This window comes from Chelmon rostratus, chromosome 18 (assembly GCF_017976325.1).
Source record: "Chelmon rostratus isolate fCheRos1 chromosome 18, fCheRos1.pri, whole genome shotgun sequence".
Taxonomy (NCBI): domain Eukaryota; kingdom Metazoa; phylum Chordata; class Actinopteri; order Chaetodontiformes; family Chaetodontidae; genus Chelmon; species Chelmon rostratus.
The window spans coordinates 13,253,844-13,280,046 of NC_055675.1; the positions used below are offsets into that span (position 1 = coordinate 13,253,844).

The 26,203-nt window shown below is 40.8% G+C and overlaps 2 protein-coding genes across 4 annotated transcripts; both read right to left on the reverse strand.

The window, feature by feature from the left end:
- Positions 1-398: 398 nt before the first annotated feature.
- On the reverse strand, positions 399-12,898 carry si:dkey-119f1.1 (uncharacterized protein LOC557127 homolog). Of its 3 annotated transcripts, none has more exons than XM_041958336.1 (27): positions 12,831-12,898; positions 12,277-12,440; positions 11,964-12,099; positions 10,174-10,279; positions 9,797-9,933; positions 9,102-9,163; positions 8,901-8,981; positions 8,658-8,759; positions 8,082-8,201; positions 7,858-7,956; positions 7,413-7,559; positions 6,490-6,578; positions 6,236-6,400; positions 5,492-5,670; positions 5,049-5,250; positions 4,803-4,917; positions 4,485-4,645; positions 4,253-4,388; positions 3,813-3,893; positions 3,547-3,717; positions 2,958-3,095; positions 2,656-2,801; positions 2,343-2,468; positions 2,059-2,164; positions 1,692-1,844; positions 1,458-1,555; positions 399-1,238 (listed from the first exon to the last, which is right to left on the reverse strand). In XM_041958336.1, exons 2-27 carry the CDS (start codon positions 12,400-12,402, stop codon positions 1,148-1,150), a joined length of 3,273 nt encoding a protein of 1,090 aa, XP_041814270.1. In that variant the 5' UTR covers positions 12,403-12,440; positions 12,831-12,898; the 3' UTR covers positions 399-1,147. The 3 variants fall into 3 exon arrangements, with proteins under 3 accessions (XP_041814270.1, XP_041814271.1, XP_041814272.1); XM_041958337.1 differs by having other exon boundaries at positions 12,277-12,418; positions 12,831-12,887; XM_041958338.1 differs by having other exon boundaries at positions 12,277-12,413; positions 12,831-12,852.
- A 560-nt stretch (positions 12,899-13,458) lies between these two features.
- On the reverse strand, positions 13,459-25,963 carry ak9 (adenylate kinase 9). The gene is made up of 35 exons (XM_041959375.1): positions 25,948-25,963; positions 25,653-25,750; positions 24,998-25,061; positions 24,864-24,916; positions 24,629-24,725; positions 24,374-24,486; positions 24,029-24,181; positions 23,731-23,853; positions 23,190-23,264; positions 22,870-22,971; positions 22,521-22,660; positions 22,093-22,415; positions 21,585-21,703; positions 21,106-21,253; positions 20,899-20,995; positions 20,709-20,794; positions 19,989-20,183; positions 19,365-19,501; positions 18,977-19,180; positions 18,614-18,889; positions 18,406-18,527; positions 17,796-18,015; positions 17,593-17,661; positions 17,295-17,510; positions 16,810-17,028; positions 16,484-16,700; positions 16,170-16,371; positions 15,900-16,046; positions 15,558-15,775; positions 15,029-15,225; positions 14,684-14,853; positions 14,412-14,510; positions 14,110-14,212; positions 13,842-13,956; positions 13,459-13,667 (listed from the first exon to the last, which is right to left on the reverse strand). The coding sequence occupies exons 1-35, from the start codon at positions 25,961-25,963 to the stop codon at positions 13,459-13,461; spliced, it is 5,142 nt and encodes a 1,713-aa protein (XP_041815309.1).
- Positions 25,964-26,203: the final 240 nt, after the last annotated feature.

Consider the following 26,203-nt stretch of genomic DNA (forward strand, 5'->3'; position numbering starts at 1 on the left):
TGTCTATTTAACAAGCAGGGTGCAGTACATTTTGTCCTTAGTTTGGTTTAACAAATACTAAATATTACTTACAATGACATAATTCATTCCTTCAATTTGACTGTTAATTTAATTAATTAACAGAAAAATAATATTTAATACCACTTTCAATACCATGGCAACAAGAAAAATAAGCCCCAGGCACAAAAAACCCCCAGAAAAAGTCACTGAACACATACCATCACATTTGTAATAATGTTGATAGTAATGGTTGAGGACTGGTTGATTCTCTTCCTTGGGCTAAAAATCTGATGATAGATCTGTTTTTTATAATGTTTTTGATGAATTTTATAATAATTAATATGATGAAAGCATCAATGAGTCCAATCTGTTAGAAAGGATTTCCACACACTTAGATCGACAGTGTTTTATTATGGAATGGTCAAACAGTTTATACATTATACATTTAAAAAGAACTGGAAGAAACATTAATTCTTTACTGAAAACTCAAACATGACCAAAAAGTGATGCTTAGTCCACACGTATGTGTGTATTTACGAAATACCAGTCCATTAAAAAAAGAAATAAATCCACACCAGCAATGTTTAAAAAAAAAAAAAAAAAGAATGAATAACACTTTGTCCATGTGAAAAATGCAAACAGGTGCCCATATAATCCTAACCATAAAGCCAATCAGAACCCTGAAAAAAGCAGCTACTAGAGGTCCAACTATGGCGAAGGCATGACCCGCTTCGCAACAGTGGGATTCTGAAAGTCGTGAATGGGTCTTGTCCAAGACCAGCGCAGTGTGCTGTGGGAGCGTTAAGATTATGCAACAGTGATCATTGTTGCTCATTCTGACACCTCGATCCCTCATTAACAGTGGAAGACTAACTGTGCATTTATATGTGAGCATGCATTCGTCATGTTAGCAAGGTTAGCACCAGTACTATTTTGGCTACATCTGCCATTGCACAAAATGCCTTCATGTACACAAAGGAGATAACGGTGAACACCATGTTGTCTGAAGCCTATGACTGTGTTTGTGTGTGAACCAGAAAAAGGCTACTGGAAAAGGAAAGTAGAAAGCCCTATGTTATGAAAAATACCAGAGTATGTGTGGACTAGCCATGAATGTAAACAGAGTTCCACTTCCACTCTGGCAACATCACTGGTTTTCGTCTTGACTTTGTGTGCTTTGGCCACGATCTGGATCTTTGAGACGGAGGATCCGGATGATGTTGCTCTCTGGAAGCGACCTGGAAGAAAAAAACAAGAAAGAGGATGTGACCTTTGAGGTTAAGTGGCTTGTGCTCTTTCCCAGTGAAACTAAGAAGCATACTACAATCACATGGCCTTTAACTCTTGAATAGGCAATATACTAAGTGAATATACAATAACTAAGTCAATAAATAACATCTGGGTGGTCTAACTGCTTTGACATACAAGTATGTAAACAAAGATGTGTGATTGAATACCTCATGCTCTGTGGGGTGAGGAAAATGAACTGTCTGTAGCGCTGACTAGCAGCCACCTTCAGCATCATGTCCATTGATATCCTCCTGTTCACCATGTCCTGATTGGACGAAAGACAACAAATATTTGGGTCATCTTTTGATAAATGAGGCGAAACACAGTGAGACAGACCCTCTAATGCCCATTTAATGCAATGAAACGACATGCCAATGTCAATACAAACTGGCTCTTCTTACCATGTAAACATCAAACTCGTCAAGGCAGCGGAAAGGCGCCTCTGTGATGGCCCAGAGAGAGAGGACAAAGCAAACAGTCGAGAAGGAGCGCTCGCCTCCAGAGAGGGAGCGCATGTCACTCAAGTCAGCCTTGTTTCCCTGGCCCGGCTGCACCTACAGAAGAGCGCACGAGAAATCTGGTTTGTACGAGAAATTGCTTTGCTGTGCTGTATCGCTTAGTTTGTCTCCTATAGATTAGAAGCTGCAAAGCCAACGGCTGAAGAGGCTTTGAACTGAACTCTGGACTGAAAACGCAACTTGTGACCCACAGTTCACAGGCATTACATAAAAAGGAAAATGAGGCTAATGTGTCAAACGTTGTTCTTACTGAGATGGAGAGGGTCTCATTCCTGTGGTCAAAGGTCATACTTCCAGTGTAGCCTCTCTGGGCCAGCATGCTATCAAAGTAGTATTTACAGCGGGCCGAGAGGAACCTAAGACAGATGCAGTGGAAAGGGATTAAATGGACAAGGAAGGAAGAAGGAATGATAACAAACCGAAAAATCCTTCACCTTGAAGAGAAATATAACACCAACCAAGTTGAATAATTTTTAATTTCACATTCTCTTGAGCAATGGCAGTGTAAAGGCCATTTTCTATTTTACGACTGACCTCCTGAGCTCAGTGTAAACCTGGAGTCTGTGGTTCATAACGCTGTCCAGACTTTTGATGAAGCTTTTGAGATTCTTCACTTGCTGTGCCATGTTCTTGTAGGTCTCCAGAGCCTCCTGGTACTGCCTGGATGTGGGTAAGATAATGTGAGAGAGGAAGGTTTACATGTTAAAATGAATCACCGGATGTGTGTGGTTTCTTCAGTTTGTCTTGTTACATGGAAAAAACAAAGGTGTAGCGACATTTCCTGATAAAATTACACGGCATGGCAATTATTACATTATGATCTGATACAAGGGTCTGAGTAACATACTTCACAACTTCCTCACGGTCCCCCTGCTGTTCCTGCTGGGTCGTGATCTTAACCTTGAGACGGCTGATCTCACTGTCCAGACTTCTGGCTGTCCGTCGTACCTCCAGACGCTGCTGACAGATTTGGGTGGCCTTTGCCACAGATGCCTGAACAGCAGGGTGAAAAAAAAAAAAATCTTGAATTTCTGAGACTCAGTGCATGTGGAACTGCAGTGTACACAATCTTTTCCATCAGTCATTCAATGGTCTCCTCTGTGTTGCCCTGTGCATATAATGACAATATAATATTTCCGTATAGCAAACCTGAAGTTCTTGCTCCTTGCTTTCCAGTGAGGCGTCAAGGGTCTGTATGTCGCGGAGATGGGCACTGCGTTTCTCGTCATAGTGTTTCTTGTGATGCTTGCACTTCATCACCTCCTGATCAATCTTACTCAGCTCCTCCTGTAGCAGTACGTAAAGGACATGAGTGAGGAGCTGGCGGCCTCTGGGATATATAGAAACGTTCTGATTTACTATCAATTAACAATTTTTTCCAGCAGTATGAAGACTCAACTTTAACCCCCTTATGTAATAAATGCAAGGTCATTCCTACACTAATGCAAACTTAAAGCTTCTTGCAGCTTTGGCAGGAAAAACCTCCCAGCAAATCAGGGAATTTATCAGTTCTCACCCCTGAGAGTGCCTGAGACACCACCAGGAATGTATTTAAACCTGATTAATAGAAAAAAGTAAGAAGTTCTTCAGGAGCAGCTGCAGGAAATGCCTGCACCGACAACTGCTTTGAAGTTGTATTTGGAACAGCAATCTGAGGGTAAAATATGCTGCTTCGTGCGCTGTATCCATTGGCACATATGGTCAGTAAACGCATCGGCATTTCAACCAATCCGTTTACCTTTTTGGAGTCGGCCTCCTCAGCGATCGTGTTGATCTGCTCTTTGTGCTGCTGGTACTCCTGCTCTGCCGCCTCGTAGGAGGCCTTGTGCTCAGCCATCTCAGCTTGTGCCTCATTGTACTTGACGCGCTTGGACGAGATCTTAGTTACAATCTCCTTGAGAGCGTCCTCCTGTGGTAGAGTGGTGACGGCAGCATGTCATATGAAGTGCCCGAGCTGAGTCTGAGGTCTGAGTTTTGTACTGCATTGATGTGTTCCATACAAACCAGGGGCTTGAGGTCCTCTGACTGAGGCTCCTCCACATTTCTTAGGTCCGTCAGCTCCAGCTCTAGCTTTGTGGCATTATTCTAGAACAACCAGACAAACAGCAAGAGAAATTTCAGAATCACATCAGAGTAGAATATTAAGAAATTTGATTTGGAAATCTATTTTTGATTCAGCAGTTTTATTCTTCCAACTGAAAAATCATCTGTTTATATTACATGTATGCATCTGTTTGAAATAACTGTTTCTCTTGTATAATGTCAAAATCCGACAGAATATTGAAGCAGTTAATCCAAAAAAAGATTTGGGTTTATAGACAGTATGTTTTCAAATAACATGGGACAAAATTAGAGAGGATAAGGAATTATCAGTAGATTATCAAGCCTCCTTATTTCACAATTTCCTGGGGTCATGATATTCTTGTAAGAGGTAAAAGTGTTACTTTGGCTGTCTTCTGATCTATGTGGGTTCTTCTCAGCAGCCCTTCGTTCTGTTTGATGTCTTCATCTAACTTCTTCATTTGTTGCTGGAAGCGATTTCCCTGAGCTTTCTGGTTTTCAATCTCCCTCTGCCGGTGCCTGAGAGAAAAGAGCGGAACCAAGTCATTTTCAAACGCCAAGATACACTAAAAAACTCAGCAGGAGCCGCTCCTGCTGAGCGGAACAAATACACACCTGATCTCCTCCTCGACATCTCCCGAGAGGCAGTTGGCTCTGTTCTGGTCAGCAGCGTAACTGCGGTTACTGAAGATCTGATCTCCCTCCTTAGAGAAGGCCTGGGTGCAGTTCCGAGGACAGTTTCTGCCCTGCATCACTCTTCGAGCCTCTGCACGATTCTACACAACCATACATGTGCACACACAAAACCAAAAAAACAACTCTTGTCAAGGCACCAAATATTCACAGTAAGTTGATGGTGGCATGGTGCTTCAATCATGAACCCATCTTTGCAGACAGTTTACATCAGCTTCAAATCGTGTTTCTGGGACCTACCTTAATGAGTAGAATGCTTTCTACACCCCTTTGATCAATCAGGCAGTTGGCCACAACTGGGTCCTCAATTTCTAGAGCCTGAAGCACGGAGGGGTATTCAGGGTGGTTCACGGCCCTACAATGGTGTGAAATCATGTTATCACTAGAGTACATTTCAACTAACATCAATTTGAAATGACCAATGCTATTGTTCTCTGTGAAGGTCAAAACCTTAAAGCCCAATAAAAAAATGTTTTTTGTCTTCACCTCCTTCTCGTGTCATGGACACTTGGGAGAAAAGAGCAGGTGTTGATGGCAGGTCTGCGGCCAGTAGGGTACACTTTGGCCATGAGGTTCTTCAGCACCCTCTCATCATCATAGTTATCGCACGTGAAGGCATGCAGCTGGCCTTTAAGACATACTTCTACAGCCAGGGCCAGCTCTGGGTCCTTCAGACTAATCAGGTAACCTGGGTGAAGGAAGTATAAAAAGAGGTTTTTGTCACAGTTGCCATCTTTTGGCACAGTTCGTAGGAGGACAAAACAAGAGTGAAACGATAGAGAAAGTGACCTATTACATATCTATTACACTGACAGACGAAGTGTGCTTCAACTTTGGGTGATTTGGGGATTCAAAAGGCTGAGAAAGGAGTCAAGGCCTGGGTGCCATAAACATTTTCCACCTATGCACAACTAGTAACCCAGTCCTACCCAGAGGTCCTCGAGGTCTGTGCTTGAACTGGCCCCTTTTGTGAGCTTCTTGGATGGCGTTTAGGAGTGCAGGCATGTGCTCTCCAAAACGCCGCAGGCGATTGGACCGACTGCTCTCCAAAGTCTGCAGGTTCCTTCTGTTGCTGTCCATGGACCTATGGAGCATTTCCTTCTCTCTCCTGAAGGTAGAAGGAGGCAGGTGTTTTCGTTATGTTAGAGGCTGTTGCTGTCCCAGTTACTCCACTGCAGTATGTATCCTACAGACCAATAAATCTTCTCCTAATTGGATTTATTTAGCGCAAGAAGTTTATAATCTACAAAGGTCTCTTACCTTCATTTTTAATTTGGGGTGTTCAACCCATCAATGTTTTGTAACTCTACTGCTAACAAGGGGATTAGACCTACCGGGACCAAAAGACCTAGAACATTTAATCCTGCTTAATTTATGAACTGGCTGTGAGGTAGAACTGTCAATGAATATTGTAAATTCAAACACATATTCAAATTGTTAAATTATCCAGACACTGAAAATGATTATATGAATGTAGAAAAAATAAAAAGCAGCACCACCAGCTGAATGCAGTGCATAACGTTTTTTTTTTTGTTTGTTTGTTGTTGAAGGATAATCAAATGTCATTTGTGGCCAATTTTGACAGTCCTACTGTGGGGAAGAGTGTAAGGAAGTTCTTGAGCTGCCCCAAGCATTATTAATTTATCTTCAGTTCCCAGTTTCCATTTTCCTACCTCATCTTTCCTTGTTCCTCCTTGGCACGGCTGCAGGCATGTTCGTACTGGTCAATCTGCTGGCCCAGAGTGGAGATCTGGTGTCTTAGGTTTTCCAGCTCAGCCTGTATTTGCTCCATACGCTCCATTCTGGCCTGGCTCTCCACTCCTGTTGTCTGACTGATGCTGGAGGGATAAGCGGAGGCGACGGGGGATAAAAACATCTTTCAACTTGAATACAGCACAGAAGATATGAAAACAACACAAAGTCATACCTCAGCTGGAGGTCATTTATCCTTGAGGACAGTTGATGCTTGTCGTTTTCCAGGTCCCTCAGGTTAGCTTTGCATCTGTGGACAGTGACCTAACTTGCACACATAATCGAACAACAGAAACACTGGTTAGTTTCACAACAACTGTAAACAGCCCTAGATTATACGTAACAAGATAAGAATACACAGCTTTTTACTCTGGTCGACCTCACAACTGTATGCCCCCACCAACCATCTGAAGTTGCAGTCTGTCATTCATCTCCGTTAAGACTCATACAATATTTGCAGTTAGCACTTAAAAAAGTTTTTTGCATAACATTATGATGCCACAGTGAAGCTGACCTTTGACCTTTTAGATGTAATATGTCATCACTGTGTCATTTTATCCAATTAGACGTTTGTGTGAAAGTCTGTGATAATTAGCACAGGAATTCTTAAGTGGCCAAAAAAAGGTGTTTTGTGTGGTCACAGCGACCTTTGACCACCAAATTCTAATTAATTGAAGGGTTGTGTCAGAACTAATAAAATTCCCTCAAGCAATTTCAGAGATACTGTGTTCATGAGAATGGGACGGACCCGGAAAATACTGCCTTTGGCCACGTCTGTCACCAGCACAGCGGCATAAGACATGTTAGCAACTGAAACTGCAATTTTGATCCGTTGATTAAAATGTCTTGCTATGCCATAGATATATCATAGATAGACTGTCACCCTATTTCCATTTTCTACCATATTACTACCTAATTTACTGGGAAGCCTGAATACCCTAATTGTTATGGATGCCATTCAGCACTGTAAACAAAGCCTCATCATACGCCAGTGAACATCACAATTGAAGCAACTTCACTCCCAGTACTCTTCTAAAAGTGACTGGACTCATTGACAATACTACCTTACAGCCCGAAATACATTGTCTGAACTCTGACCTCGCTGGACTTGAAAACGGTGTTTTGTCTCTGGACCTTGGCCTTGAGCTCAGCACATTTGGACTGATGCAATGAGAGTTGTTGTGTGATCTCATCCAACTGTTCCTGGGTCTGCTTTTGCATCCTCTCAGCTGCTTCCACTTTATTCTACATTATTGCATAAAAACAGATCAGAGGAGTAGGGGATTCAATGTTAGAGGACAGATACAGGCAATACATGGACAATTAAAGAGTTCTGGTGTGAGTTATCAAAAAGTAGTTTGTTTGTTCAATAAGTATTAATTAATGGTTATACTATAAACACATTGAATGAGACATGTGTTATCCTTGAAACTAAAAAACAACATCTAGCGTTTAGGGGTTGTCAATCTTGATGCTGAGATTCAAATACACTTACACAATACAGTGCTTTAAAGTCTTGAATTTATGGCAAATACTAACTCACCTTCCATTCATCCACCTTCTGATCATATTTTTCTGTAGCACGGCTATTGGACTGCAGCTTCTCCTTCATCGGCTCCAACTCCTTCTCCATCTCAGCCACCTACAACATTTAAGTCGCAGTCAATAATATTCAAATGAACAAACTTTTAAATAATTACTGCACTAATCCAGTTTCCCAGGGATGTGGGGGAGTGGCTGAAGGGGAAGAAGAGAAAATAATCTCACCAGAGCCCAAGCCATTTGCTTCTGCAACTCCTCCAATTTGGTTTGCATTTCATCAAGTGATGCCAGACTCTTGTAACGGTCCTCTTTCTCCAGGTACTTCCGCTTCAGGTCTTTCAAGCACTGTAAGTCATAATCAACATATTACATAGTCATAGGAAACATGTTTAAAAAGAGGAGTAGCTATGATTTATAGGCTAGCTACACTGTTCAAAGGATTAAACATGCTATTCACAATGAAGACTTGAAAGTGTTTTACCAGTATATATTCTAGCCCTACATCAGTGTTATTAAACTTGCAACAGCTTATTTTTTGGCCACTTGGGGGCAGCAGACACACGCTGTGAGCCAAAACAGTACATATACAGACCAGACACCTAAACAATGATCTGAAGCGCACCATATGGCTCTGTAAAACTGAGTAGAGCGGCAAATTCTGGTGTCTCTGCAGATTCATCACTTTGAGTGACCCCTCTCACCTTGTCACACTGTTTCAGATTGTCAGTTAACACATTGTTATTGTGAAATATATGCTATAACCACTTTAAATATGAATATGTCAAGAGGACTACTTCTCACTTCACTATGTTGTTCAACTTTATCCTCTGTGATAGCCTTGGTGGTTTTGATGTAGATGAAGTCCTCTCTCATCTGCTCCAGCTGGGTAGCTTTCATAAAAAACTGCAAGAGGGCAAAACAAACAAATGAATCAATGTGCAACCAAAAAAATCTGTCTCAAAGTTCACAAAAACACACAAAAACGACACATGAAAGATTCTCAAATCTTTAAAAAGTTTAAAAACTGCTTCCATATATAATTACCTTATATTTGTCCCCCTCTCCTTTGGAGTGTAGGAAGTATTTGCTCATCTCTTGAGTGAGAACTGACACGGGATTGTTGACCTTTGGAAAAAAACAAGTTAATACTGACTTCCTCTCCTCAAAACAGTAACACAGGTTTAACATTTTGTTGTAGCAAAGTTTAAACAACATTGTATTCTATACGATTTTCAAAGCACACACCTGTATATTAAAACTGTCCAAGATGGACAAGAGTTCTTCCTTTTTGTTTGAGACAAGATAGCCTGTAAGAGGAGAAAAAAAATCCTAATGGTCAGAGAAATATTAATTTGCGTACTAATATTTCAAAAACATTTTCCTTTTCAACTTCACTTTTGCTCTTCAGATTTTTTTGTCATGTAATCATTATCTGTTAATCTTCCAATTTGATTTTGATCAATCAAATAATCCTTTAATCTATAAACCGTCAGAAATCTAGTGCTCGAGGTGATCAAAATCAAATTGCTTTTGAATTTGACAGTTCATAACCCAAAGATATTCACTATACTATAATGTCCAGACATGGAAATGCAGCAAGTTCTCACATTTAAAAGGCAGGAACCATCAAGTAAAAAATTGCCTAAATGATTAATTCATTCCCAAAATAGGTACCGCTTAATTTTCTGATGACTGACTCATGACTTGTTTCAGCTGTTATTTCAGCTTCCAGCAACCATATTTGTCCTTGTGCTCTGCACTTTAGCTTTAAGGTCATCGACTGTTTTAGAAACCTGTGACATAAACATTGTTTATAAATGTTTCAAGTAGTTAACAGCTAAAATGAATACTTGAATATGATATATTATTGTAGTACCACAATGACGCAGTCTCTTACCAAAATACTGTAAGAATAATCCATAACTCTTCACAGTCTTTACCTGATTGGTTTCTCAGTTTATAGGTTCTCAACCCCTCACGTGTTATCCTCATGTCTACAATGATGATTGAACCATACACCTCAGGTCTGTAAGCATCCCTTCCTTGGTTACGCAGGGTGATCGATACATCAGCTGAGCTGAGGAGACAGTAACACACATTAATCCTATTGCAAGTCAAAGCATGGAGCTTTTAATAGAAATTACTTGGCATGTGAGACATGCGTTCTTTAATGTGCGGAGTGGGGGTGAGAGGGGGGTCATGTGAAATCAAAGAGTTCTGCCTAAACTGGCAGGTTCTTAAAGGTAACTACAACCTGTATCAGAAAGAGCATGACAGACAAAAGACTCTACATCACATGGTGTGGTGCAAAGTTTACCTTTCTCCTTCCTTCACAAAACCTTTGAGGGACGATCCTCTGTTTGTGGCCTGTGCATTCCCGCCTAAGGCAACTATAAGGGCTGTCAGGATGGCACTCTTTCCGCCTGTAACACAAGCAGTTTGTACACAGAAAAAATATTTAGACACTGTAATAAACAAAAGAACTCAATGGAAGACAAGGCACAGACAGGCAAGAAGGTATCCCAGAGAGAGTTTTAACCTAAATGTAAGAACCTGACTTAGGTTTACATAAATGAATGATTTAGGGTTTGATCCATTACAAAGATCCAACTTAGCGCTGAGTTTGAGCACACCAGCTTAAAAACATTTTTTCCCAAGAATATGTGTGAAAGGATATTGCTGCAACTGTCTTGCCGTTCAGGACCACACACTTTCTCTCCCTGTCCACACAGGCTGCATCTCCATACCTCAGCCGGCAGCCAGTAGGATTACAAAGCTGCCGACTCTATCAGCAGCACAGGTACTGTGAACTCTGCAACAACTCAAGGTGTCGAACCTCCATTTCCCCGGAGGGGATATTTCTCCCTGGTTGGACGGTATTGAAGTTGTCGTGTCCACTGAAGGTTTATGTGAAGTGCTATTTCATTACATTGTTAGTTTGCTAATGAGTAGATTTGAATGCCGTGACTCTGCCAAGGGTTACATTGTTGCTATGTTGTATTGTTATGACCAGCGGCTATAGCGTTCATTAGTGCAATGCAGTCTTCATGTTCATTTGTTAGATGAAAGGTCTAGGTGTGAAGTATATTAAGTCACAGAAAAGCAAAGATGTAATATCATTAGCTGTGTATCCTCATATGTACTGCTTAGCTACACTATAGAGAAGTAATTCAAATATGCACTGTACTGGCACCACTTTAGCGCAGCAGGGGGCAGTGTTGACTGTGACATGATAAAGTGTCCTCATTTAAGGCAAAGGGTGTGTGCCTCAAGTTTCTTGATGCTAGACTGAAATGTCTTCTCTGGTATCACCCCATTGGTGCGTATTATATAAGACGTAGGCAAATATTTAATAATCACTGCATACTTATTCCATGCAGAACCACATATCCACTTCAACTTAAGTGTGTGTTAACTGTGTGGCAGTGTTTAATACAGAGTTCAGACCTTCAGCGGCATCTCTTGGTCTTGTTCTCACTTTTCTCGTCAGTATCCTCATTATCTGATTATCATTATTATGATCATTATTTTCATCCTGCCAAGATCAGCTCCTCTTATTACGGTAACAGGTTTGTCTTCAATAATAATAATTATGAATTTAGCAATCTGTGACACACGGACAATCCACAATTTAAACTTGCAAATTGTACCACTGTCCCTTGATGTCAAAATGTGTACCAGCTACACAAAATGCAAACAGGTTGGCAGGTCTGCAGTGCTCATTTCTTAAAATCTTGCTACCATGGAGATGAACGTAAAACATTGTTTACCTGATGAAAGTACCAAAATCTTGCTAACAAGTGTAAGATTTAACAACATTAAACAGTTTTTAGCACTAAAATAATTCTTATTTATAAGCCAAGATAGTTTGCACTTCCTGGTAAGTAGAAAAATGTCATTTATCACATCTGTTATAACATTAACCTCCCAAACAACAAGTTAAGGCAAGTTCAGGGCATCAATCCCTAAAGCAACAGGTACAGATCCTTAATAAATCTGGTTTCTGGCATAGGAAACAAAGACTTATCTCAATTCCAGTTAAAAAATCTGAATACTTAATCAGTGCTTCTTTCTGGATTACCTCACTGGTTAAATGGTTACACTCACTTCCATTGTTGCCGACGACAAAGTTTATATTGGGACCAAAAGTGAACGGGCCAAGGAGAGAGTGGCACATGAAGTTCTTCAGTGTAATGCTCTCCACAATCCCTGCGTCACTCACCACCCCACCAACAGTCAGCATCTAAACACAGATTATTTATGTCAGAGTATGCCCCAGAATACGCCACGTATATGATACAAGTGTTAATATTAATACATTGAAAGTTTCTTAACAATATAACAAACAATTACAATCAACTAAGGGTAACAGATATAATGTCTCTGGAAGAACAAATTTTGTAGTAGTGGCAGTACAAACCTGTTTCTTCAGCAGATCATATTGCTGGTCACTGTCATCAATATTTTCATCTGTCACTTCTTCCACCGTGGGTTTGATCCGTTTGTGGGGTCTGTCACTGACGGAGCTGCTTTCCCTTCGTGACATCTCGGGCACAGCTAAACTACCAAGTGGTAAACACCAAACTGAAAGAGAGTACACGCCATAGTTCCCACTACAGAGTCAAGCTGTTGCTCGAACTTTTAACAACGACTAACTAGCGTTAGTTCTCCAGCTAAAACGATCAACTACAGTCACTTTTGTTGGCTTTGCAAGTTCGCGTAATGTCTTTAGACAGCAAACTTTCGGAAATGTGGCCGAAGGTGAAACTAAAACAGCGACAACAGCAACAACAAGGTTAGCAAATCACATCAGGTTAGCCACCTTAAAAAATCTAGCTTAACTGGTTCAACAACGCTACATGCTAAACACAACGTTAATTAGTATCTCGCCAAGACGGCAGCTGAGTATGTTGTGGCTAGTTTTGAGTCGTTATAACAACCTGAAGGACTGACATGATGGTTATAACTGCTTACCTAGCTGGCAGCAACCGTTGACAGTGCAGCAAACGATGGGGACGACCACCAGACCACAACAGACTCGCGCTCACTGTTCGCCGGGAAATCTCGCGTGGATACACGAGATTTTTTTTTTTTTTTTTTTTTTTTTTTAGTGTGGCCTTTGTCATAACAAGAAACGCAAACGGAAACTTTTACCACGCTTTCAAGTAAGCTACACTTTAACAAAAGCCCTCACTCAAACTGTTCAATATATAATTAAATAATAAATGTATTAGCTATGAATTCGCATAATGAATGATAAACCCAGCTAAAGCATAGTGTCAGCTTCTGCAACTGATCTTATTTTAATAAAATCTACTTAATATAAATAACAATATAGACAAAATCTCTACTTATCAACAATAGAAAAAGCCTGAATTTTCTTTGAGCAGTGAAAAGGAAAACAATGTATAGTTTCTAATCTTTGAACAGAAAAGGGATTTATTGTAGCAACCCAAAACCAACCCTAACAGTGAAGGATGGTTTACATGCAGCTCTTGATAAAATCTATTCTTACAGCAGCTCACTTTTAAATTACTAAGTTGTCACTAAGTCCTTCACACAATATAAAATACCAATAGTCAAGGCCTCCAAACAGGCACAGTTAAAGCACACTGCTGGCCCCTGGCAAGTCTCCCAAGGCCAGGAACCGATTCAGTTTGAATTCAAAGTCAATGGGGCGTTCACTGGGAGGCCTGTAGTTCCCTCTCATTGTTGAGCTCAGGTAGGGAATGAGTGCACAGTTCTCTTCAAACAAGGCCAGCTTCTTTTTGTACTTCTGGCTGGTATAGTCCGTGCTGTTGTGGTTGAAAGCTGTAAAAAAATATGTGATTTAATTTATTGGTTGGATAAAATTCTACCAAAGGTACAGTAGGTAGATAAATAACATAGTACTTAAAATCCTTACCATCATCCTCCTTGTAAAGTTAAAGCAATTAACACATGGTTTCCCATTTTGACCTACAGCAACCTCACCATCCTGCCTACCTTTCAGATAGAAGGCCACATAGAGGAGTGCTGATCTTTGTATACTGAGGAAGGGATACTTTGGTTTGAGACACCCGACAGCTGTCATGGCCTTGATGACTGCTACTGCCACACCCTGAAAAAAAACAGGTGCAACTAAAAGCAGGGCAGATATCAAAGAGACTTCAGAAATGTACATATATCAAATGTTAAGATTACTAAGACAGCTGCAGACAGCATTGTTCCAGAATACTGTGATGTTTTTCAGATGTTTTTGAGTGTGTCTGACCTGTTCCAGGTAGCCCAAGGTTGGAAGAGAGGTGAGGGGTACAGGCTCACAAAGAGGAGGTACTTTACTGGGCAGCTTCTGGTTCCAGTAGGTTTCAGGAATCCTTGACAGACAATATATCAACACCAAATTTCTCTTAACAGACTGATGTTTATCATGGCCACATAACACAATGATGCCTTAATAAAGTAGCAGAAAGACTTTCAAATACTATTAATGTGCACAACTGAATAAACCTTGTGGAAAGAAAACATGACTACGTAAATGGCATTTCTAAAATATACATAGTGATAGCCCCACACCTCAAAAACTTGTCCTGTTTCTGCGTTGTCTCAAAAACATAGATCCGTTCTCTGTATTCCACAGCATATTCCATCTTTCCTCGAACCAGGGACTCATACCTGCGACAAATAAACCTTACTTTCTTCTGGGTCTTAGAAATGTGAGAGAGTGTATTCTCAAGACGTGACAAAAACACACTAATCTATGTGTCAGAATTAGGTTCTCTATTGAGTTGGAAGTCAAGAGATAGAGCTGGAGTTGGACTTGAAATTTGAATAGGTGAATAGTGTACCTTTGCTTTCCATCCAGATAAGTGACCGGGCAGAAGCCCTTCATCTCAACTTGCTGCGGGAACCTGTCCTTCACCTGACTCTCGGTTAGCTTTCTTGGCAGCAGGTGGGGATGTGGGAGAGTGTGTGGGCAGCCAGGAGTCACAAACTGATCTGGAGTGATCAGGAACCGCTGTGGTTGAGAGAGCAACATAAATTGTTTTTTCATAATTTATTTGTATATTAAATCAGCTATTATAAATATAACTTGTATGTAAAATGTTTGTATTTGTTTTTCTTGCAAGATTTCACAGACATGCAAGTCTGTGTGCAAGTGCCTTTAAAAAGTGCAGCTCCACTTCACTGACCTCTAAATGGTCGTCGCCACACATCTTGTAATAGTGTCCCCTGTGCTCAGCAGCATGAGTTAAGGCTGCAGTTTCAGAGCAGTTCACCAAGTGGTGATGCAGAGCAAGACAGACAGGGCAGTACTGGCCAAACTCTCCAAGCCGACACTGCAGCTCCTTGGGTGTGATGCACAGCCTGTTGATGCAGGCTGCTTGTCCTGCAAAGTTAAAATGCATGTGGAGGATGAAATAATACAAGTAAACATCTTAAGAGTGATCTAGATTTACCCTTATTATTTGCTCATGTTTAATTTGTCATTTTGTCTTTGTTTTTGCTTGTTTTTCTTTTATTCCTGCAGCTGGATTTGTAGGTTAATTTTTGCAAACTGCTCTGAGCAGCTAAAGCGGTAGATAGTAAGTTGAAAAAAAAGATATCAAATGCATCCTCTTGAATTAAGGTTTTCAATTCATATAGTATTTGGCATTATATTTTACTTGAGGTGTAAAAAGTTTTGCTGAGCTGATACTTTGATAAGCTTCTTGTACTTACCGCTGGCCGTCTTCTCCAGGTAGCTGTGGATGTATTTCATGCTGACGCTGACCTCCTTTAAGACGCTCGTCCAGATCCACCATTGGCTCTTTAAGCCATCAAGCAGGATCCAGTTCTGATATTGTTGCTGGAAGTGTTGCCTCACATGCTCCACCTCCTGCTTGTAACAGGAGTTACGAATGTGGAGGATCTCGGAGGTATCATGCTTCAGGTGAGGCCTGCGATTGGAGGACATTTTGTTACATTAACTTTGAAGGTTTGTGATTTTAAACAGCTCTCAGAATTATGCTTTCTTAAAATAAAGTGTATTTATAGCTGCTAATGAGTAATGTGTTCTCTGACTTGTTGGGCTTGGCCTTGTCCACAAGGCCTCTCCTCAGCACCTCCACTGTGTCCAGCTCCAGCTCAACTACTATCATGGGGATGATGCCCCGAGATCCCATAAGCTCTGCCTGTTTAAGGGTCTTTGGAAAGCCATCCAACACGTATCTGGAATGCCAAGCAGGAATAACAGCATGTGCAGATTTCTCAACAGTCATAACGAAGAATAGAGTCTTAGTCTTGAAAGTTTAATAACCATCAGTGTTTAAATGGAACAGGTCCCTGGCTTACCCTCGAGTGCTGCAGACTGAACTCATGAGTGCCACCTCCAGAGACTGAATGGCCAGTTCATCAGGCACAACAAGTCCCTGGGAGAGATGCTTTTTCATCTGGACAGCCAGATCAGTGTGGCCCTGAGTGTTAAGCACCATACGCATGACACCGCCGATAGACAGCCGGGCCAAACCATATTTCTGAGCAAACATCTGCGCCACTGGAGGAAGAAAGCAAAGTGAGAGAAACAAAGACTGAATGAAAGAAAGAACAGATAGATACATGCTTGAGAAATTTTGAGTAGATAGTTTTTCAGCTGTCTTGAGTCTTACCAGTGGTTTTTCCAGATTTGGGTGGTCCAACCACAGCCATTTTAACAGGTAGGGATGGGGTGGGCTTTGGCTGCCTAAGGTACTTCAACGGGTTCAGCATAAATGTGTTGCGGTTTTCCTTGGATGCAAAGAAGTAGATGAACTGATGGAAGATGAGGGGATATGTGGTACTAAGAGGCCACTGCAGAGGGTGGATCAAATCTCTCTCTTTGTATTGCTGTTGAGGGGGTATGTGTGCAGATAAAACAGCATGTTATGATACAATATTATAAGATTCTGTTGATTTAAAAAAAAAAGACATAGTGGCCATTCCTGAATTATGCTACCTTTACAGGGTCATAACAGCCAAAGGCACTGTGGAGCTTGTAGGATGAGAGCAGCAGCTTTTGTGCTAGGCTGTATGAGATGGGTTGGCCTTTTTGGAAGAGTGACTCCCTGTTGGTCAGCAGGGGCTGGATTTTCTGCAGCAGCTGATGGCGCACGATCCGGAGCTTGCGAGATGCATTGATTGACACTTTGGGTATGTTTTGTTCACTCAGCAGCTCCTAATGATAATAGAAAGCAGAATATGTGAACACACATTATGCAGACTACATAAAGTCACATTACATGCACCATAGGTTCAACTTGTGTCTCGTAAAGTCAAAGGATATGTTCTTGGAATCATAATGTCAAATGTTTGTTCAGGTACTGTATGTCTGTAAGTATCAATCAAGTATCTATAAATAACAGCAGAAATAATATGGGTGTGCGAACCAAGTATGCATGTCTGGCTAGTTAATGGCCTTCATAGGGTTTTATGTCTTTGTACCGTCACAGGACCAAGGATGTTTTCATCAGTCACAAAGCGCTCTTCTATCTCCATCTCCAGCCTCTCAGATGCTGCCTGCTCAGTCTCCTCATTCTCCATGTCTTCGTTATCCTCTTCTAAAGGAAACTCGTCCTCCAGCATGGCCTCTATCTCATCCTCTGTGTTGTCTGCAGCTTCATCTTCTTCATCATCTTCTTCATTCTGACGATACCTGAACTGAACAGGGATTGGAGATAGGAGGAAGGGGGGTTTAAGTTAATGAAAAGGGGATGGCAGTGGTTATGATGACTTTGCTTACCTTTGTTTTGTCTGCCTTAGTGCTTTGTTCTGCCATAAGTTGAGCTCTTCTCTTGGCAATGTTCTCCTCCTGTACCAAAGAAATAACTAGAATTGCGCCAGATACTCACATAATCTATAGGTGTTGTCAGGGCAGTCAGCAGGAAGAATGCTTGATAATAAAGTTGACAGGAAAATCATTCTACCAAGTTGCCACTGGCTTACCCGGTTTTTCTGACGTAGATCACGAAGGAGGGTCAGCTGTGCTTCACGCCGGTCGCAACGTTCACGCCAGTTCTCCAGGTATTTCGGCATCAGACGCTTCTGAACATCTGAGACATCCACTGCCATAATTACCACAAGGTCAGGGAAAAGATGTCGCTGCAGCATGTACTGCACCTCATCAGGGTTGTGAGGAAAGCCCTCCAAAATAAAACCTGTAGACCTACAAGATGGAACATGTGCAGGTCAATAAATGCCTTGTGCTGTCTGATGTTAACAAAACATTACGTTTTGACATTTGGGAAATAAACTTATTTACTTTTTTGCAGACTTAGATGACAAGATCGCTCTAATGTCTGTACGTCTGAATATGAAGCCACACCTGCAGCCAGCTAACTTAGCTTAGCACAAAGACCAGAAATGGGAATTTGATGTTTTTACACTTATCTTTTTGTGCAGATTGAAGAAATAAGATACAACATGTTAAGCTTTAGAGGAGCTGGTAAACCTGCCTGGCTGCTTCCCCTGTTTCCAATCTTTAGACAGCAAATAAGTACATTTCCTGAACTTTTTATATAAGGACGTGTACATGTTCGTGTGTGTCTATAACTACATGTATGGTTCCTGTTTCCAGTATGGCCTGACAACCATATCCAAGATTTGTGGACTCAACGGATCTCCATCAGACAGGTAGGCTTTGATGGCCTTTTCCTCATCAGTCAGAACCGCTTCCTGCTGTAGACAAACAATCATAATTCATCATAATTTTATTCACCATAATAGCAGAAATTATGCTGCAGAGAAAGTTTATCAAAGCTGACCTCCATGTCATTCATGTTGGCAGAGGTGTCATCAGTCTCCTTCTCATCCTCGCCCCTAGCTTCCTTTATCAGGGCCTCCAAGTCCTCTGCAGACTCCTCTGAAGACTGTACCTCATCAGCATTAGTAACCAGCTTCTTTGTCTTGGCCATGATGAGCATTTGCAGCTGCTCCCTGAACTGAATATGGAAGATGCCAAGCTGCTGGGCGAGCCACCCACCTTGAGTGGTCTTTCCGGATCCTCGGGCGCCAAGCAAAAAGATCCGCAGGGCAGGAGGCTTGTACAGAAGAAGATAAGAAACTTGTTAGATTTAGTTTTTCTTAGTGTGACTTCTTTTTCTTCCTCTTATCATGCCAGCTTGTACCTTGAGAGGCCCAGTCTGTGCAACAAATTGTGCAGGATTTTGAAGGAAGGAGTCCCTGGCTTCTACGTTTGAGAAGCAGAAGGTTTTCTCACGGTACTTGGCTGCAATTTCATCCGTACAGGGCCACAGAACGTTTTGGTTTTTTAGGGCCACGGGGCAGAAATGATGGGTATCCCCAAATAATCTCTTTGCTGTTGCGTACCCCTGCTTGAAAGGACGGAGATGCTGTTAAAGGTTTGTTTATAGTATTAATTGTCAACAAAGTACAAAAACTGGCATTTACCATTATTCTCTTCAATTATAAATAGGATTATAAACCTTCAGTTTATAAAGTCAAAAAAGTCACTGGCTGAGGTATTAAAGTTAAAAGACTTCTTTGTTTACTGACTTCATCTTCCTCCTCTGTTGCGTCAGCATCACTGCTGCCTTCCTCGGCTCTCTCCAGCTCAGCTAAGGCCTCAAAATCCTCTGCCTCCTCATCCAGGTCCACCGCTGACAGCTCCCAGGACACGTACTTAAAGGGCTCTTAAGTTCATGTGAATTAGAAGTTCATCTTACCAAACATGACATCTAGTAGAATCCCATTATTAGAGAAATCATTAAAATTCTATGATCAATTTAAAACCTTTGTCAGAAGTACATTATAGATTTGGGTTGATTAACTGAATAAAATGAGTTAAATGAAAAAAAAAACACCCTATTCATGCCTAAAACGAGTGTCTGACCAATGTTCCTCTTTCACTGTGATGTAACCTCTACTTATTATTAATTTCGTACTTGCATAATAGTTCCTTCACTCAAGCAAAGCCAGGAAAACACGAATGTATTAAATTGTTGCTGTTTCATATATAACAGAAATATTTGTCTCTGTACCTCTTGTTTAGGAAGAAACAATAAAAACACAATGCAGGAAAGAGATTTACTTAAAACATGACTCTCCATTCTGAACATTGAAAAGACGTGTGGTTTGTGATTTAACAATCAAGAGTATGATTGATAACTTAACACTCACCCTCCATCTGAAGGACCATCTCTTGAAGCAGGCCCTGAGGACTTTTTCCACCAATCTCCAGTATTGAGTGGGCGACAGGTAAAGCAGACTGCATTTGCTCCCATTCTAACTCAAACTGTTGCAGTTGCAGTTTATAGTCATTCATCTCTGGGCCGTCTGGATAACCCAACTCCCAATGATCGGGTAGTGCCACAGCTTGAGCAACACAGAGAGGAGAAGGAGACGAAGAGAGTTAAAGATGGAGGGGAAAGTTGTCAGTTTGTCAAAAAAAGGTATGAGGGATTTGAATGAAAATTGGTGGACAAAAGTGAAAATTCCTACAAGGTGTGATATTAAAAGTTTCATCATAAACAGATGAGTTCTAGTACTCATTCTTGTCCACACTAATTAATTGGATGACACATCACAGAAGAGAAATGACGAGACACGCTCACTCATTGACCTGAATTTGCATCTTGATGACAAAGGTAATATTTCTCCTCTTACAACTGAGTCATGGAAATGACCATTTCTGATTTGAGAAACAACAGCATGTAATAAAAATTTCTCACCTTGCTATGTCCTACCTACCTATGTCAGGAAATTCAGGGCTGGTGACGTTAGATTGTTCAGGATTTTCTATGGAGAAAAAATTAACAAATGCTTTAAAAACAATGCTTCTACTGGATCTGGTAGCCGTTATGAATCAATGGCTGCTTTACATAGACAGACAGATAGAACCTTCACTCTCTTCGACAACTGTCTCTAGATTTGTTTGAAGGTCTGCGGGCTGGGCCTCTACCTCGGATTCTTGCTCCTTCTGGTTTCTAAAATTGAGAGAACTTAAACACAAAAACAAAAGCTGCATAAGAAATCCAATTCTGATATACCAACCCACAAAACTGTACAGCATCATTGCACCTGCACTCACGAGGCCTGTTTCTCCTTCTCAGATTGTTCGTCCTGTAACCTCTTGATCACTGCTTTGTCCACTCGTTCCTTGTTCATCTCATACAATCTCTTCAAAACTGTCCAGCACATTCAAATGATAAATGAAAAATAACACAACTGAAATGTAGACACAAGGCCATATATTTAAATATTATATTGTGCCATGCATGGTTGCTGAGTCTTGTACCCTGATTTCCATGACTGTCTCTGAGACAGAAGAGGATGTCAGGCAGGATTCCAGCTTGCTGTAAGGCATCCATTTGGGAGAGGTTCTTGGGAAAGTTGTCAAGCACCCAGCCGGTCCTGACATCTGCACTAGTGTCTGCCTCTTCAATCTATAGCATCAGAATTATTAGCAACACCACTGCAAACTGCTAATAGATGTACTATATATCTAAATTCCACCGCAAGATAAATGCTTAATCAAACTCTAGGCAGTTCATGAATGTGGTTTAACCTTGACATTATACTGTACAGTATATGATAAATGTCAAATGGCAAGAAGTTAATGGCTTCTTACAAATAAATTCAGTAAATAAGTTAAAAAAAGAGGGGGGTGGTTAGGTATCGGGAATTGAAGTGGTGTATATAAATATATGCTGATAATCTTTTAGGACCAAAAAGCTTGTGTGAATGCAGCTGCCATGTTTCAGATTTTTGACCTACCTCTTTTATGTGTGTCTCCAGTACCTCAGCATACAGGCTGAAGGGAGATGTGTTCATATGTTTGGCTTCTTCCAGCGCAGAGAGCACCATGGCTTTTACCTCTGGATGATTCTCAGTCACTGAAAACAGCAGAAAACATTTGCAGTCAAACACAGTATATACTGTCCAGAACTCTATGTAATCTCTGACACTGAGGTCCAAAACTATGGGACACAACACAGCACGACCAGACTACCACTTGTAATATGTACAGTACACAGTGTGTGATGATTTTTTTAAATGCTAATTTAAGATGAAAAAAGTAACATCTTACCTTCTACGGAATTGGTTTCATCTGATAGAATAAAACATCAGAACATTAATTCTGTGAATAATAGTTTGTTGCATATTCAAGACATATGAATAATACTTTATACGACATGGCATTGTGTTAGTCATTGTCTCCTGCACTATATACAAGTGTACAGGTGATAGTGAATGAAATCATCATCAACAAGGCTCAACTTGCCTGTATTCTGTCCACCGTCTAGCTCCATCTTCATCTTGATTTTCTCTATAGCGACCTGTGTTGTCTCCTCTTTGATTTTGTCAAGTCTCTCCTGCTCAACCTTGGCCAGAACTGGCTGCACCAATACCTCCATGTCAAGCACCAATGCATTGTAGTGCTGAGCTAGAAGCTTACATAGCATGCTCTTCCCTGCCTGTGGAGGTCCAATGATGGAAACTCTGCAAGGAGGCCTGGGCATTGGAGGAAGTAAGTACCGTCGGGGGTTTGTCATAAACTTTTGGTAGGCTTCCTGAGATGAGAGGATGTACAGTTTGTCCTGGAAGCTGCACAGGGGTTAAAATAAGAGTTGGTTGACATTTTCACCCGGTCTTATTTGAAGCTATCAGATAGATGTCTCGCCTGGCCATCACCTACACAAGATCACTCACCCAACACATAATTCAGGCTTGCCAGGAATGACCTTGCCCTCCTTCAGAGCAACAGGACAAGTTCCACCCCAGCGGCTCCTCCTCCATCTAAATCCAGGGGCCACTGTTCTGGAGGAGGACATAGCTCTCAGTAGGTCCTCCTGCAAAAAACATGGAGTCTGGATTAAACTTATTCTATTAAAATTAGGAGTGGATTCAGTGCAGGGAATATGTTTTAAAAGACATATTCTTGCATCTGCATCTTTCTTTTATAGCTCATAGGTTGTTGTGAAACACTGGTGTTTTCTGTGTGTTCATGTAACTGATTGTGATTTAAAATAATATATGAATATGGTTAATAATGGCAGACCGTGTCAACATTTGCTGGCATTTCTTCATCATCAGCCTGGTGGAGGAGGACTGGAATAGAGACATGCTTTATTGCCATGGATCCAAGACGGGACATTACGGACTACAGACAAAACAATCAACAAACTAAAGTCAGTCAACAGAATACAGCGGTAGCTCAAAAATGGTGCTGTCTCACAATTAAGACAACACCAGAATATCACTGGCTGCTAAATAAAAAGCAAAGCATACGATGAAAAAAATGTTATTGTTTACTTTATTGTTTGTAAAGCTGTAGCATGTTTTCTCTGCAGATGGTTCATTTCTGCTGATTGTGTTTACCGAGTGCAGCTCTTCAGGTGTGTTGTTTCCATCCAGCTCCAACAGGAAAAGGGGGTTATGGTTCATCATGTAGTCCTGAAAAAATATTGGTGAACTTACAAATTACTGGCTCTAAAAAAAGTTTTGTTTAAGTAATAATTATATAATTAAAATAATAATACAACATATTTAGTGACCCTAATGATCTAAACATACTGATGGGGTGGCATCCTAAATAAAGGTCAAACTTTTAGGTTACACAAAATCCGACCACACTGATCCAAAGCTGACAAAGCTATAAAGGATTTTGAAAATTGTCTCTGCACATTTGCGTGTAAGAACAATGACCTTGATTGCTCCATCAGAGCTGGCTGAAATTTAACACTTGACTTCACATAATCCAAAGACAAAGATGATCATTTGTACTGTGTATGAAAGGGATGTCTTCATTTCAAAATGATGATCCTGACCAATAGCTGCATTATGTGTGGTGAGTGAAATGCTTATGGGACTTAATTAATGTGTGAGCCATTCAGAATTTTTGGGTAAGTGGGTAATTCACCTCCAGTGGTCTGAGCATTGTGTCCTTATACATGTTGATTCTAGGAAAAGCATTTCTAGGTAAATTCTCTGGTGTCCACACCATCTGGTCAATAACATCTTTTTGGAGTTCCTCTTCCACAGCCTGCAAGAAACAAAAAAACAAAACGATTAGCATAATAGGAAATCATGGGTTGACAGCTTTCTAGTTTAATGTTAAAAAGTTTGAGATTGTGATAGGAAAATATAAATTGACTGAAAAACGTGAAAAAAAGGAAGTTTAAACCCAGTGGCAAGAGTTGTTCTCCATTGAGCCATACCTGTTCCTCCTCATCCTCCACTTCCCCATCCTTGTTCTCCTTCTTCTTGTTAAACACCTCCTCGCGCTGCCACTGATCCCTGTTGTACAACTGCCCTGTCTCTGGGTGCTGCTTAAGACCTGACAGCCTATGGACCAGATCCTTGTCTGCACACTGGTGGAAAATGGAAGTGTTAAGTTTATCGTCAAACCAAGCTGAGATGTACAAATCTTCATCAGAATATGAACTTTCAATATGCAAGCGTTTAAAAGGTTAATTTAACAAGAAAATAGGTTGCTTGAAAAAAATTAATGAATTGCATCTTGATGCAATGCAAAACTTTAAGTAAAGGACATGTGGGTAAACCTTGATGTTGATGATGAAATCAGGCGTTACTTTGAGGTTTTTGATCAGCTCAATCTGCTCAGGAACCTTCAGACACTCTTCTGACAAGAACGGCAGGCAGCTCAGTACATACCCTGTATTAGAACACATGTATTATCAGCTACAGGCAGTGGCAGAGCTTCTATCGTGGTGTTTTGAATGACAGGCTTCTGTGCAATTTGAGCACATGATGACTTTGCTGATGCTGATATAATAAACATTGAGCTACACATTTACCATAGTGCTCCACATCTGGTGAGTGAAGCCTGGCAAGAATCAGCTGGAGCACCATGTCTTCTGGTATACTTTTGCCTCCAGATAAAATATTCAAGAGCTAAATTTGTCAGAAAAAGCAATTCATTGACCACAAACACACACACATATATATAAATAAACATATACATGGAAAACACATGACACATAAAGGGGGCAGTTAACCATTTTGTCCTGTGACATAGAAAATTACACTCACCTCTATGCCTTCCTTTGTTTTATTTTTAATGTGTGTGTCGAGCAGATCTGTATCTGAAATATTATGACAGCTGGTGAGAAATATCTCATATCTCATGCTGGGACAAAGACCAGAAATACAGCAACTGTACTTACCATCAATTAAGACACACTTCCAGGATGCTGCAATTTTTTTGGCCAAGGTGGATTTGCCAACACCCTGCCACAAAGAATGCCACAAAATTGACATGGAGTCACTGGGTCATGTGACACAGAAGGGCTTGAAAATTGTGCAGTGTTTGGGTGTGCCTTGGTTCAATTGTGGGTGCTGGTGGAGGCACTCTCGACAATGTTTGTGGCTGAATGTTTAATACTGCACCCAGCAATGTTCAGTGTTAAGCTACGCTCTTATAGCCTAAGCACTATGAACTTGATTTGTTTCTAAATTATCTGGATAACATTTAAAAATGACACGATTACACACTTGATACTCAGTGTGTTTACTTTTTTTGACAGTATAGCCTCATGGTCCATGCATGTTTGAATCATCACAAAGAGCATTTGATTTTTTGTGCCTACTGGATAATTAAGAGGGGAATGATGAAGAGGAAACAATGATGGGACATTTCATTGTCTATATACAGGTGTGCTCAAATGGTCTCCTACTACCTGAGGAAGATCTGTCATCGAAATACTTATATTATATTTCTAAAGTATTTATGGAGGTTTGTGTAGCTACTTCTTGGAAAACATTTTTTTGTTGTTGTTGTTGTGTGTGTGTGTGTGTGTGTGTGTGCGTGAGAGAAAGTACCGGTCGTCCAACTATGATGAAGCAGGTGGGTTTGGCAAGAAGACTGTCTCTCTCAGCTTCATCTTCTATTAGGTTGTCCACTAAACGGTCTATTTCAGCTTATTGAATATCAATACACGAGGACAATTTAAAGTCACAGAACAGACACAGAACAGCGTTATCAAACTGTAACGTTAACATGTATGACGACCTCGCGTAAGTTATCTATTCGGTCGCTAACGTTACCAGCTAAGTGCCGAGGGAAAAGTTAATTGCCATAGGTATTGCTGTCTTATTTCAAAAGAAGTTTACTCACCGTTGCTTTGGGTCATTGTTTTATCGTTTTTTAGCCCGTTTGAACTTTTTATAATTGCTTGTTAACTAGCATTTGCCTAGCTGTATGTAACCTAACGTTTTAGCTATCCAAGGTAAATAGTCACTGTGCGGTTACCCTAGCAACTAACAAACTAAAGAGACGGGGGTATGGCTTTGCACATTGAATCAGGCTAGCTAATGCTACCGCTAGCTACTTCACGGCTTTCACGCATTGTTTGCCTCATTAAAAGGTGTGT

What these genes read in the sequence shown, in the direction of transcription:
- ak9 (XM_041959375.1), bottom strand. An exon ending in ACATCCTTGGTCCTGTGACG is followed by an intron (nt 17,029 to 17,294) that starts GTACAAAGACAT and finishes TATTATCATTAG; the next exon opens with GAGCTGCTGAGTGAACAAAA. An exon ending in TCAGTCTGCAGCACTCGAGG is followed by an intron (nt 16,047 to 16,169) that starts GTAAGCCAGGGA and finishes TTGGCATTCCAG; the next exon opens with ATACGTGTTGGATGGCTTTC.
- si:dkey-119f1.1 (XM_041958336.1), bottom strand. Translation starts at nt 12,402, where the DNA reads ATGTCACGAAGGGAAAGCAGCTCCGTCAGTGACAGACCCCACAAACGG. An exon ending in AGCAAATGGCTTGGGCTCTG is followed by an intron (nt 7,957 to 8,081) that starts GTGAGATTATTT and finishes TAAATGTTGTAG; the next exon opens with GTGGCTGAGATGGAGAAGGA. An exon ending in GTTTACACTGAGCTCAGGAG is followed by an intron (nt 2,165 to 2,342) that starts GTCAGTCGTAAA and finishes CATCTGTCTTAG; the next exon opens with GTTCCTCTCGGCCCGCTGTA.